The sequence below is a fragment of the Bos mutus genome, chromosome 17 (genome assembly GCF_027580195.1).
Source record: "Bos mutus isolate GX-2022 chromosome 17, NWIPB_WYAK_1.1, whole genome shotgun sequence".
NCBI classification, from domain to species: Eukaryota; Metazoa; Chordata; class Mammalia; order Artiodactyla; family Bovidae; genus Bos; species Bos mutus.
In genome coordinates, this window is record NC_091633.1 from 46783515 (window position 1) to 46798791 (window position 15277).

The window sequence follows — 15277 nt, forward strand, 5'->3', positions numbered from 1 at the left end:
AATGACTCAAAGATTATAAGCAGTAAAAAGTCATGTCATAAGCATCAATTCCCCTAACGAGCAGCTGAATAAAATATAAGTGATGTTCCTTTTAAGACTACAGACTCGGCAGCTTCTAGTTTTGCTTTCACAGTAGCATAGTTTTAAAACTTTTCAAAAACAAGATCAACAGAGCTATCAGATTTGAATTACAGCGTTCCAGTACAATCATCTTCTCTTCATAGGCCCACAAGCATTCACTTGGTTCATCACACAAATATGATCATTTTAGATGTTCAGTCATATGGTGTGGTGAACATAAACTTGAACAACTTTCTAAGCAGTCAAAAACTATTTATGAATATATATTAAATCATATTTTACATTTTACAAACAGCATACAAGCATTTCCTTTCACTGATTTTTTTACAATAATTATACTAAGTAAGCAAGAATTTAAGCATTTGAAATTGAGACTAGGCAGAAGGGAGCTAAAATTTACTGACATCTTTCTAAGTTGCTTTATTTACACTTTTGAAAACTAACTTTGCTTATACATTTCTCCCCACCTTTTTAGAATTGATTAAGTGATTTGTTCATAGTCTTAGAGTTAAAAAAACTTCATAAATAGAAAGATACTATTTCCACTAAAAAGATAAAGTCACATAAAAGCCAAACCCACCACCACTTTAATGCTGGCAAGAATTAGTCTCTACATAATTTAAAAGCTGTAACTAATATTGGAGGTTTGCTGTAGCAATAATAACAATAATTATAACAATAACAACTTTTTTAATGTCTTATTTATTCTTTTTTTTTTTTATAGTCTAAACACTTACCTTCCTGTCTTTTGTTTCAGAAAACTTAAGCATCTTAGAAGATAGTCCTAAGGGTAGTGAAAAGTCAGATATTTCTAGATGTGGAATAGGAAGATGGGGGCTGAATTTTCAATACAGATGTTAGAAAGAAGAGAAAATTTCCCTTAAATGAGGAAGGAGACAGTTGGTTCTGTTCTGTGTGCTTAGTGTGTTAGTCACTTAGTCGTGTCTGACTCTTTGCGACCACATGGCCTGTACACCACCAGGCTCCTCTGTCCATGGGATTCTCCAGGCAAGAATACTGGAGTGGATTGTCATTTCCTTCTCCAGAGGATCTTCCTGACCCAGGGATCGAACCAGGGTCTCCTGCACTGGAGGCAGATTCTTTACCATCTGAGCTATCTGTGTGCTTACCTTCCTTTAATTATTCAGGAGAGGTAAGAAATAACTTTGCAGTATCCTCTGGAAGTTTAGACTCCATATATTAATGCTATTCTTATCAAAAGGCTACTTGGCTCCTCTATGATAATTCTTTTTTTTTTTTTTTTTTTTTTTTTTTTTTTTTTTACCTCAAATGTGTAAACTTTATTCCCAACAGGACAGTATCACAAAATATTAGAATGCCAAAAAAAAAAAAAATTAGAACACCAGATATATTTACATCCTGAGAACGTGATGGGGGTAAGTATTATTCATTTAATACATAGCTAGCAAAAACAAGTCTAAGATAAGAACAAGGATTTATCTTAAAGTTACTCAAATAAGTCTCAAGTTTTATTAAGATCTTCTATAAACACATCTATTTGCTACTGAAAACTGAAACAGCACATCAAAAAATTTTATTACTATTTAACACACTAATAATGCTCTGGTCAAACCAGCCAATGTTATCTTTACATTCCTTCCCAAGTTAATTTGTTTCAAATTCTTGATATTGAGTTTCAACTTCAGGGTTAAGAAACAGGCAATACCTGAGACTTAATTAGTACTTCATGGTGTCAGATCAAAGTGGAATTAGTGTGTATTCAAGTCATTTCAATTCCAAGCTACATATACATTCCTCATAAGTTAAAACTGTATTAAGGTAGAAAGAGATGCAAGTGAAAAAGACAAACTTACAATAAATATTATCAAAATATTGGTACAATCTTTCCCAGGCTGCTTCATAATGATCCTAAAATTACCAGCAAGAGAACAGTACAAGAATAAGGTTTATGACTCATTCGATTCCATGGCATAATTACTGTATGTTGTGTTGTAATAATTCTCATAATTATGATCAGAAGGATTTCTCTTAAACTGGCAATAACTACAGGTACACTGGAATCTTTACTCTTGATCGAATCTTAGTGTCTTCCTGCTGCTGTAGTTCTCTTTGAGAGTCAGAACGAGGAATTCCTTTGGCATAGCGAAGTCTGAGAGATTCAATCAGCTTTTGCATCCTGTACCTCCGCTCACTCAACACCGTTCTTACCCCTCTCCGCCTATGGGGTGTTTTCTCACTAGGTAACTGCCCAGTCAGTTGAGATGGGTATTCTGGTAGATATGGCAACTTGATACTAGGGTTGAGAGTCAAGTTACTGAGGTTCGTTGCTAACATTTCAGAGAGTTGAGTGGCAACCTGCATTGCCTGGGAAGCTTCATCGATGGATGTTTTCAGAGACTCTAGGGTCCAGGTTGGGTTATCTTCTGATGAATCCATCGGAAGTCTAGTCACAGCTTGAAGCTTCTCCTAGATCTTTGGGTGCCAGGGAAGGTGATGCTGTAGGCTTCAACTGCTCCAAAAAAGCCTGGAAGAACTATAGAGCTAAGAAAGAGGGGGAAAAACCCAGGCTGACACATAAAAGCACCAGAACTTCAGTATCTACTCTGGATGAAATATCAAAGGAGCTTTCTCTAACTCTACTGTGAAAACCTTTGTACTAACCAGAGAATGGGAATATCCAAGGAGCCCTGCAAATAGCAGATTAATTTGTTGTTAGAAAAGTGGTATGGAAGATTGGGGTCAGACGTATTCTGATTTTTTCCAGATCAATTAATATGGCTGTGTGTCTCATTTTTTGGAGTAATATTAATTACTGATATATGTATACAGAGCAATTTTAAAATAAGAAAGCTATATTTTATATATTTTATCTTGTTCAATAAAAAATTAATATTTGATAAAGGGAGGATATATCTTCCAATCATCTGTTTACAGTTAAATACACTGATACTTGGTGATGTGAAACAATATAGTTGTCTTCCACCCTTCTCTGATTTTATGGTGTGAAAAAGTGATATAACCTCACTGATCCTTTGTACTGGATGAAAGAATAAGGGAGATTTTTTTCTTTTTTGTGCATATGGTTTAACTATTTTTAGTAATGATATCTGTGTCTTGCATCTCTTATGTACTGTTATATTTCTAAACAAAAAACACTGAACACTTTTATATGATCTAAGCTAAGCTTTATAGGCACAAAGATGCATAATTCATTATCTTATTCTCACTGTATATACTTTCATAATTGAACTTTGTATTCCATTACATTTCAGCTAGATTTGTAATTATAAGTAAGTTTGCTCTCCTCAGAGTAGAAAATACATTTATTAACAAAAACATGTGGTAAGTTCATCACTAATTGATGCAATCATATAAAGGTGGTAATAAGGATTAGAAGAACACTAGTTTCAACTCAAAAGAAGTAATATGAATAAATAAAAAGTATTGCTGCTAGACAGAAAAACTTAGTACTTAGCATCAAAACTTCATTGTCGTTTAGAAAAAAAAGTTTTTAAAGGAATATAAAGCAAAGGAAGATAATATTGGGAAAGGCGTTTTTAATGAATGAGGGAAGTTTGATCTAAGAGCTTGATAAACCAAAAAATTAAATTAAATAAACAAAAGCTCAGAATATTAAAGGAAAATATTATAGATAAAAGACAAGACATATATTTATATTGCTAACATCATTTTTATTTTATATTTGAGAAGGAAACTGCTATGATAATCTGTTGAAAGTTGAGAGGTGCCACAGTAGCTGTTAAGGGCTTTTAGGAAGAGAACAAGAGCAAATTAAAATAGAAGTAAGACATGTAATCTATATATCAGAAGTGAAAGTGAAGTGAAGTCGCTCAGTTGTGTCTGACTCTTTGCGACCCCATGGACTGCAGCCTACCAGGCTGCTCCCTCCATGGGATTCTCCAGGCAAGAGTACTGGAGTGGGTTGCCATTTCCTTCTCCAGAAACCAGTTTTAATTAATTAGGTATGAGAAGGCATAGCATTTGTGTTAATGCCAGCAAGAAATTAATCTCCTTACATATTTTAAATACTAAAACTAATATTGGAGATTCACTATAATAATGACAATAATAATTATAACAATTTTAAAAGCTTTTATTTACTAAGCTTTTTGTATACTCCAGAGACTTACCTTCCTATTTTTTATTTCAGAAAACAAAAGTTAAACACTGAAGATTGAAAATTGTCGTAATAGTAGTGAAAAGTTGGATATTTCAGGATGTGGCATAGGAAGGTGGGAACTGACTTTTCAATGCAGTGTGTTGTTGAAGATAAGCCTGCCTAAACTAAAAGCAGATTGGGGAATATATATTCTTGTCCTCCATATTTTGGAATCAAGTGTTGATGCCAAAATAGCATGTATTACACAACAGCCTGTTGAGTTTACACTTCCACACTTTCAAGTCTGACTTGATCAAAGCTGCAGCTGGGTTTCTAATCTCTCTGTATGTGGACAATTTATTTATGCAAAATTTTCACTCATTCCTCTTTCTTAAACTGCTTTGAGTTTAACCAGGTTTATTTTGCACACAAGATCCAAATCTTCTAATATTTAATTAATTAAAACTATTTTCTGGTACATAGATTACACATCTTATTTTGCTTTTATTTAATCTGTTACTTCTCTTCATAACAAGAAAACATTTACTAACCATCACCTTTGTCCTAAGATTATTTTTCAGTACATGCTGACCTTCTTAGCTGTTTAAGACATTCATTATCAATTCTGGCTACATTTGAGAGAACAGGGGCAGACAGAACTCAAGATTCTGATCTGCTAGCTCTATGAGGATGCTTGAGAATCTGCATTTCTTTTTTTTAAATCTTTGTTGTGATTCCAGTGAACAGTTAAGTTAAAGAAGCACTGGTGGATAGTTATTAATATTCCACAAGTAGCAACTTGGCAGTTATGTTCATTTGCAATTCAGTGCAATTTAAAGGGTTCATCACTTTGTCACTTTCACAAGAGACAAAGAATGCTATACCAAATTGGAGTTAGCTGGGAGGGATTGGGGGCAGGAGGAGAAGGGGACGACAGAGGATGAGATGGCTGGATGGCATCACTGACTTGATGGACCTGAGTTTGAGTAAACTCCGGGAGTTTGTGATGGACAGGGAGGCCTGGCGTGCTGTGATTCATGGGGTCGCAAAGAGTCGGACACGACTGAGTGACTAAACTGAACTGAACTTATAAGAGGTTATAAAATGCTATACTAGGTTTTATCATTGGCAGTCTAGTCCAGGCTTCTGAAAGTTAATGTGCAATACAAATCATCACTAGAGAATTTTTCTTTAATGTAAGCAGTTAATGGTTCTTTTCTTTTCCCTCTCTTGTCCAGTAGTTTGTGTTTTTTTCACAAAGACTGGATAAGACGAAGGACCTGCAGGGGTCCATGACTGTTCTGGTGCTTTTCTTGGGTAGGGGTGGGGTCTCTTCCTGGGGAAGGCCCCACAAGGTTCTCCTTGGCTTCATTTCTAAATATAGGACTGCTGTTTCTTCGCTAAGTCCTGTCTGACTTTTGCAACCCCATGGACCATAACCTGCAAGACTTCTTTGTCCATGGGATTTCTCAGGCAAGAATACTGGAGTGGGTTGCCATTTGCTTCTCCAAGGGATCCTCCCTACCCCGTGTCTCCTGCATTGGCAGGCAGATTCTTTACCACTGAGCCACCAGGGAAGCAAGACATAGGATAAAGGTTACCTAATGTATGTCTTCTCTGAGAAAAATATAGTCAGATCAAAATATACCAAAAAGCAGTTTCAAGGTATGTGTTACAGAGAATTCAGAACATGGACAAACTATGTGAGCATGTGTACATTTTTAAGTCAAGTTCAAATGTCTAACAAGTATACAAAATTCGCTTCTGTATATAATTTCATTTTTTAATTATATTTTTATTGGCAATTATTTTAGTTCAGTTTAAAAAATGACAATGCTATGTTGGTTTCTGCCATATAATAATGCAAATCAGCCATAATTGTACATACATCCCCTCTCCCCCAAGCCTCCTTCCCTTCCCCCTAATTTTACTCTTTTGAAAATCATATTTAAAACTGTGTTTGTCCTTCTAAGAAAAAAATATGAGTTCAATAAGATTGTTTATATAATAATGTTAGTTTGATTTTTAAAGCATCATCTTTTGTCTCTGTTCAATATGTTGATTGTAAAGAGAGTCTTGTTTTAGTCTAATGGAATGTGGGTCAACGTCATCTTCCTATAGCACTCATTTTTCTGATGAATGATAAATCTTTATTTTTTCTTATTACCCAAATAAGACTTTCTTTTCTCTTTCTCCTTTCCTTTCTGTAACTAAATGCTGAGCCAAAAGACAAATTCATTTCACTGCTGAGTTTTCCTGCATCCTTATAAAGTATATAGTATGGATGAGACACCCTCTCCACCAGCAAGCTCACCCATCTGTAAACACACATTAAATTCTTACTGTTATTTTCAGTAAGTTAAATTCACAGTTTGGGGAACCATACAAATAAAATTTATGCAAGCTAAATCAACCTCACTGAAAATTATGTCTCATAATGTTTGGTCTTTTTAATTTTGGAAGAATATTCTTTAAAAAATCAGGGTAGCTTTCCACAAGCTGTGTATGTTTTCTCTCTGGAGTGAGGAACCATAGAATTCTGGTCAGCTAATCTGAAAGTTCTTACTGTGAGTATGTTTTTGTTATAATCAAATTTGAAATGTTGAAACATTTTATGATTTAATTAAACTAACCTGCTTGAGATCATGTTGAAAACCACAACATAGTAGTGTAGCTTTTAGACACCTTACTACACTAAGAAACAATTTAGAACAGTGTTTTAAAGCTTTTTAATAGATCTAGTCTCCATGAAATGCTTAATTCAATTAGATTATGTTTTCCTTTGGAGCAATGATCTTCTCTATAGAGCTCCTTGATCAGTAGAGCTACTTTATTCTTTAACATCAAGAATAATTCATTTATTCATTGATTTATCCAGTGGATACTTATTGAGTTCTTACAGAAATTCTTATCCAATTCTTGTCTTGGGGACTCAAGTGAGATGTTGTCCTTACCCTGAAAGCCACACTGAGATTAAAAAAAAAAAAAAGAAAAATTCATTGGAATCAGGATGGTAGATCTAATAATAGAACTATGAACAAGTCATAGAAGGGCTGCTGCTGGGATTGCCTCCTCTGCATCACTATATTACAACTCTGCTGGGAAGAACAAATCTCCAAATCAACCTTGAGAGGTACAGGAAAATTGGAAAATTGATGCAAAGAAAATATGGGTCTGTTTACCAACATAGGGATACCATGTGTATGCAAGAGGGGAGCCCCTTTTTGCCTCCTTTTTCCCCTTTGTCTCTTGGGTCAAGTCTCCAAATTTCCAGTGTCCCTGAAAAGTATCAAAAAACTAGTAAGAGGAAGGTGAACCATCTACATCTTCACTGTTTATATTGCAGCTTTAGGAGACCAAGTAATGGTTTAGTATATTAGAGAATAGAAATTCTGTGTCTTTTCAGTGCAATCCCTGACCCCTAACTCCATCTTTAAACCTTTCAACCATGACAGGAAGAAGAGGAAGGGACAGACAACTTCCTGTTAATGGGTAAAATCCAACCAAGGAGCATCCTGGCTGTAGTCTTGTTCACTCTACTGATAACTATACTCAACCCTTCATAGGTAGGGACTGGATGAGAGATCTTTACAGAAATTGTATTTAAAATATTATAAGCAAAATTATTTTAATATAGGGCCTTTACATGATGGTAATAAATAAGAGTAAATAAGAACTGATACAAAAATGATTGGCTAATGCACACAAAATATTTAATCTATAATATTCACTTGTCTTTATATATTTTGTTTGTTTGTTTTTGTTTTTTTAATTAATTTTATTTTATTTTTAAACCTTACATAATTGTATTAGTTTTGCCAAATATCAAAATGAATCCACCACAGGTATACATGTGTTCCCCATCCTGAACCCTCCTCCCTCCTCCCTCCCCATACCATCCCTCTGGGTCGTCCCAGTCTTCATGTGATGTTAATCATTTTAATAATACTCATTTTTATCAAGTGCTTTGAAAATATAGCATTATTTTGCTAAGATTGAAAGCAAGTTTAGAATGAAAGAGTTTAAATAATTAAATAGTAGTTACTAATTATAATCTTAAAGGAATTAGTAGGTTATTTTGTCACTGTTGATTGATCTCACAAAGGAGAAATATATTTTCTGTCCATTCATAATTTTTATTTAAATAAAAAGTTTTGTTTTCTATTCTGCTACTTTCTTTTCTTCTCCTTATATCCATGGTATTTAGTGGTTTCCCAAAGTAGTATATATTTTACAGTCACTTAATAAAATAACAGTCATCCTCCTAATACCCTTTTCAATAAGGTTAATTGTTAACCTGCTGCTCCTGCTGCTGCTGCTAAGTCGCCTCAGTGGTATCCGACTCTGTGCAACCCCATAGACAGCAGCCCACCAGGCTCCTCCGTCCCTGGGATTCTCCAGGCAAGAACACTAGAGTGGGTTGCCATTTCCTTCTCCAATGCATGAAAGTGAAAAGTGAAAGTGAAGTTGCTCAGTCGTGTCCGACTCTTAGCGACCCCATGGACTATAGCCTACCAGACTCCTCTGTCCGTGGGATTTCCCAGGCAAGAGTACTGGAGTGGGGTGCCATTGCCTTCTTCGTGTTAACCTGCTACCTCTTAACAACTTCCTTCTTCAGAAAATACTATCAGTTCAGTTCATGTGAACATGTGATGAAAACTCATCAAGTTAGACTGATGAAAATAGACTGATGAAATGGTAGAGACTGGCTAATTCTTAATTTGAAAATAATATTAAGGAATATATTTTTCAAAAAATTACCTGTGAAATGTATTCAAAGTTTCAACTTGTTTGTATAGTCTTCCTCTCCATGGTCAATGTGAATTCATGTACTAATGTAAGATTGGTGAAAAAGATTATGGATGAGTTTACCACTTAAAGTATGAACCAGACATTAAATGTCTAATTTTTTTTGTTTGTTTTTATGATTTTATATAAAATCTTTTACTTGAATTTCTTCTGATGTAATTATAGAATTACATACAGTTGAAAGAAATAATATAGAGAGAACCTATTGAAACCCTTACTCAGTTTCTCCCAGTGACAAACTATTGCAAAATGTGGTACATCACAACCAGGATGTTCACATGTCTAATATATTGACTACATTAGACATGTAGTCAATACACAGAATATTTTCATCACTAAAATGACCTCATATTATCCTTTGAGTGATGTGTAAATTGCATCATCAATTTTCTTTTTGGCACCCTTCATTGAATTCTTTTACTCCTCATTATCACCTCTGGAAACGACCAATCTGTTTTCTGTAGCTATGAATTTCTGGTTCTTGTTTTTTGTTTGTTTTGATTTTTTTTTTAGATTACACTTATAAGAAAGATTCTCTGTCTGATGTATTTATCTTAGCATAATGCCCTTGAGGTCCATTGTCACAAATATCAAGATTTTATTTTTTGTGTCTAGTAATATTTCATTTTGTGTGTGTGTGTGTGTGTGTATATATATATATATATATTTAGGTTTTTCCATATCTTGACTATAGTAAATAATGCTGAAATTAATATAGGGATGCATGTATCTTTTCCAGTTAGAGTCTTTGTTTTCTTTGGATAAATACCTAGGAGTAAACTTGTTGGATCATATGATAGTTCTATTTTTATTTTTTTGTGTGGAAATTCTATACTGTTTTTCATAGTTACTTCACTAAATTGCATTCCCAGCAACAGTAAACAAGTATTCCCTTTTCTCCAAACCCTCACTAGCACTTGTTATTTCTTGTCTACTTTTAAATAGCCATTTTCACAGGCTATTTGTCAATTTGCTATCAATCAGCATTTCCCTGATTATTAAAGCTGGTGGATTCCTTTTGGCCATATGCATGACTTCTTTCAAAACATATTTATTCATATTTTTGATCCATCTCCAAGAATAATAGAAATAAAAGCAAAAATAAATGAAAGGGACCTACTTAAAAGCTTTTGTACAACAAAGGAAATTATAAACAAAATGAGAAGACAACCCACAGATTGGGAGAAAATATTTGCAAATGATATGGCCAACAAGGAATTAGTCTCTAAAATTTTACAAACAGTTCATGATGCTTACCAGCATAAAAACAAACAACTCAATCCACAAATGGGCAGAAGACCTAAATAGATATTCCTCCAAAGAAAACATACAGATGGAAAAGCGGCATATCAAAAGATGTGCCACATTGCTAATTGTTAGAGAAATGCAAATTAAAACAATGAGATACTACCTCACACAAGGCAGAACGCCTATTACCAACAAACCCAGAAACAATAAATGCTGGAAAGGGAGTGGAGAGAAGGCAACTCTCCTACCCTATTGATGGAAATGTCAACTGATGCAACCACTTGGGAGAACAGTATGGCAGTTCCTAAAAAAACTAAAAACAGAGCTACCAAGTTGTTGTTCAGTTGCTAATCATATCCAACTCTTTTCATTGCCATGGACTGCAGCATGACACACTTCCCTATCCTACACTATCTCCCAGAGTTTGGTCAAATTCATGTCCATTGAGTTGGTGATGCTATCTAACCATCTCATCCTCTGCCACAATTTTCTCCTTTGGCCTTCAATCTTTTCCAGCATCAGAGTATTTTCTAATGAGTCAGCTCTTTGCATTAGGTGGCCAAAGGATTGGAACTTCAGCTTCAGTATCAGTCCTTCCAATGAGTATTCAGGGTTGATTTCCTTTAGGATTGACTAGTTTGATTTTCTTGCAGTCCAAGGAACTTAAGAGTCTTCTCCAGTACCACAAGTCAAAAGCATCAGTTCTTCAAGGCTCAACCTTCTTTATTGTCCAACTCTCACATCCTTGCATGACTACTGGAAAAGCCATAGCTTTGCCTAGACGGATATTTGTCAGCAAAGTGATGTGTCTGCTTTCCAATACACTGTCTAGGTTTGTCACAGATTTCCTTCCAAGCAGCAAGTGTCATTCCATTTTGTGGGAGCAGTCACAGTCCACATTGATGGTGGAGCCCAGGAAAATGAAATTTGACACTTTTTCCCTTTCTGTTTGCCATGAAGTGATAGAACTGGATGTTGTGATCTTAGTTTTTTGAATGTTGATTTTTAAGCCAGATTTTTCACTCTTCTCTTTCACCCTCACCAAGAGGTTCTTTAGTTACTCTTCACTCTCACCATTTGAGTGGTATCATCTGCATACTGAGCCTGTTGATCTTGATTCCAGATTGTGATTCATCCAGCCCAACATTTCATGTGATGTATTCAACATATAAATTAAATAAACAGGCTGACAATAAACAGCCTTGTCACACTGCTTTCCCAATTTTGAACCAGTCCATTGTTCTACGGCTGGTTCTAACTGTGCTTCTTGACCTTCATACAGGTTTCTCAGGAGACAAGTTATGTAGTCTGGTATTCCCAGCTCTTTAAAATTTTTCTACAGTTTCTTGTGATCCACAATAAATCAAAGGTTTTGGCATAGGCAATGAAGCAGAAGTAGATGTTTTTCTGGAACTCCCTTGCTTTTTAAATGATCCAACCAATGTTGGCAATTTGAACTCCGGTCCTCTGCCTTTTCTAAACCCAGCTTGCACATCTGGAAGTTCTTGGTTCATGTACTGCTGAAGCCTAGCTTGAAAGATATTGAGTATAACCTTACTAGTATGTGAAATGAGCACATTTGTATGCTAGCTTGAGCATTCTTTTGGCATTGCCTTTCTTTGGAATTGAAATGAAAACTGACCTTTTCCAGTCCTGTGACCACTGCTGACTCTTCCAATTTTGCTGGCATATTGAGTGTAGCACTTTCACAACATCATCTTTTAGGATTTGAAATAGCTGTGCTGGAATTCCATCACCTTTACTAGCTTTGTTTGTAGCAGTGCTTCCTGAGGCCCACTTGACTTCCCACTCCAGGATGTGTGGGTCTAGGTTAATGGCAACATTTTTGTATAGTTCTGTGTATCTCTTCTTAATCTCTTCTGCTTCTGTTAGGTTCTTCCCATTTTTGTCCTTTATGATGCCCATACTTGCATGCAATTCTCCCTCGGTATCTCCGATTTTATTGAAGAGATTTCTAGTCTTTCTCTTTCTATAGTTTTCCTTTATTTTTTTCCCACTGTTTATTTAAGAAGGCCTTCTTATCTCTCCTTACTACTCTCTGAAACTCTTCAGTTCCAGTTAGGTATATCTTTCCTCTTTTCCCTTGCCTTTCACTTGTCTTCTTTCCTCAGATATTTGTAAAGCCTCCTCAGACAACTGCTTTGCCTTCTTGTATTTCTTTTTCTTTGGAATGATTTTGGTCACTGCCTCCTATATAATGTTATTAATCTCCGTCCATAGTTCTTTAGGCACTCTCTCTACCAGATCTCATCCTTTGAATCTATTTGTCACCTCCACTGTATAATCATAAGGGATTTGATTTAGGTCATACTTGAAGTGGTTTTCCCTACTTTCTTCAATTTAAGTCTGAATTTGGCAATAAGGAGTTCATGATCTGAGCCACAGTCAGCTCCCGGTCTTGTTTTTGCTGACTTTATAGAGCTTCTCAATCTTTGACTGCAAAGAATGTAATCAGGCTGATTTCGGTATTGACCAACTGGTCGTGTCCATGTGTAGAGTCTTCTCTTGTGTTGTTGGATGAGGGTGTTTGCTATGACCAATGTGTTCTCTTGGCAAAACTGTTAACCTTTGCCCTCTCTCCTTTTGTACTCCAAGGCCAAACTTGCCTTTTACTCCAGGTATCTCTTAACTCCCTATTTTGCATTCCATTCCCCTATGATGAAAAGGACATCTGTTTTTGGTCTTCATTCTAGGCGGTCTTGTGTATCTTCATAGAACCATTCAGCTTCAGCTTCTTCAGTGGTTGGGGCATAGACTTGGATTACTCTGATGTTGAATGGTTTGCCTTGGAAGTGAACCTATATCATTTTGTCAATTTTGAGACCTCAGCCAAATACTGCATTTTGGACTTTTGTTGATTATGAGGGCTACTCTATTTCTTCCAAGGGATTGTTGCCCACAGTAGTAGATATAATGGTCATCCAAATTAAATTAAATGTAATATTTCTATGAAAATATTGAATTACTGTGTTCTTCTCATGAAACTAATCTAATAATGTAAATCAACTGTATGTGAATACAAATAAATAAATAAAATCATAATTACCTTGTTTGAAAGTCTTTGTTAAATAATGTCATTTAATCATTAATACTCATAAACTAAGATACTTTTCTTTATTCACAAGATTTATATAATGTATTTTAAATGGTAGTCTATACATATATGATATTGTATTTTTGGAAATGTGATTCATGTATAAATTAAATAATATTTAAAGTATGTCAAAATTAGTGGCATTTGATCTTCCTTATTGGTAACATTATATATTAATTCTAATTATATTAGGATCCTGTCAAATTTTCCTATACATGCATATACTACTTAGTATTTATGATATATACACTGTATATGAGATACTTGGGGTTTATTTTTATTTGAATCAAAAGGAAACTTTTGTAGAGGAATTATTAAGTGTAAGAATTAACTATATTAGAATGAGATTAGATGATACATGGATGTAAACACTAAAGAGGGTAAAAAAATGCATATTTAACTCCTGTTTTCTGTGGATTGTACAAAATAACTTGAGTACTGTTTGAAATTATTCTAAATCCATACACTACACTTAGTCTGTTTTGAGCACATTGCTGTCATTTTTCATTGTGTACAATTTGCAAATACACTTCAATAAAAATGATTTAATACTTGTTAAATGCACATTATACAATGTTCATTTAAAGACTTAAGCTTTTATTGTACTTGTCTCGATTTTCAAACAAAAATTTACTTCACAGTACATTAATTTCTATTATGTATTTTTTTTACTTTGTCATTAACATACTTTCATTATTTTAATAAACAAAACTAAATACAGTATTAGCTGTTTGGCTCTATGCTTCAGTAATTTCACCAAATAGCTGGGAGACAAATGAATGCAGATGACTATTATTTTAATTATATTTATTGATTCTAGTGTGTTTAAATTCTTATTTATTTTTGAAAAGTAGTGCATTATTATTTATAAATGGATTATATAAATGAAATGTATAATAGATTGTAATCTTAACCATGAGATAATAGAATCTATAGCTATCTAAGTAATGTGTTCTTTACAAATTACTTAAAGATATCAGGCACAGTACATTCTCCATTTAACAGGACAACTGTTTTGCCAAGGAGTCCTTTTATCAATAGCTGTTCCCAATACTGGTATAGATGTTGGAAATGTAACTATTTCAAATTAGCTGCATCACAAAATGTGATTTCCAAATACACAGCACATCTACAAAACAATTCCAAGCTTGAAGTAATACATATGCTCTGATATTGTTTCAGTAACAATAGTTGAAAAACTTACATTGATATTTAACTGTTTGCATAATGTTCACTTATTTTGGAAAGATAGAAATATCTTGCACTGAATAGAAATTTAAAATATTATGTAACTCTCAGATTTTAATGTGTGAAGTTTGCAAGTTATAAAATCATTTGATAATGGATATTAAAATCATTATAGCAGTAAAACTCATCTGTTCTTTTTTACTGTCATTTCATGCTACATAAAATTTAAGTATTACTTCAGAAGTTATCTTTTATCTTTATTATCTCATTTTTGTTAAAAATGTAAACAGATATATTTAAGTGCTAATTTGTTTTGTTTTCATAATCCAGCAACTTATTTCTCTCTCAGTAATTTTGGGAATGGTTGGAAAGATAGATAGCTTTCATGCATATATACATGACTATATATATAGTCTATATGTATATATAGTCATTTTCTTGTGGTGGGAGAAAGTAATGCAGCCATTAATTGATTTATTAGGATGAAAAATCTATAATTTTATCGTAATTTATGACTGCTTTATTAGATAGTATAATGTATTATTGACATGTGAACTTTCTCATGTAGGAATTGATGTTAGTTGACTGTATATGCTGATATAAAGTGAGTCAGTTTTTTACCCTGAAAAATAAATTTTGAAAAGAAAAAGAGTCTGATGCTACTCAAAATGTTGAAAGCTGTTATTCAAAAGGCAGTAAATAAGTCATCAATAAGTAGTAATTATCAGTAAAGA

At 34.1% G+C, this 15277-nt stretch overlaps 1 protein-coding gene across 1 annotated transcript; it reads right to left on the reverse strand.

Moving 5' to 3' along the window:
* Positions 1 to 2106: 2106 nt before the first annotated feature.
* On the reverse strand, positions 2107 to 2499 carry LOC102269367 (developmental pluripotency-associated protein 3). The gene has a single exon (XM_005896767.3). It carries the CDS (start codon positions 2497 to 2499, stop codon positions 2107 to 2109), a length of 393 nt encoding a protein of 130 aa, XP_005896829.2.
* Positions 2500 to 15277: the final 12778 nt, after the last annotated feature.

What these genes read in the sequence shown, in the direction of transcription:
- LOC102269367 (XM_005896767.3), bottom strand. Translation starts at nt 2,499, where the DNA reads ATGGATTCATCAGAAGATAACCCAACCTGGACCCTAGAGTCTCTGAAA.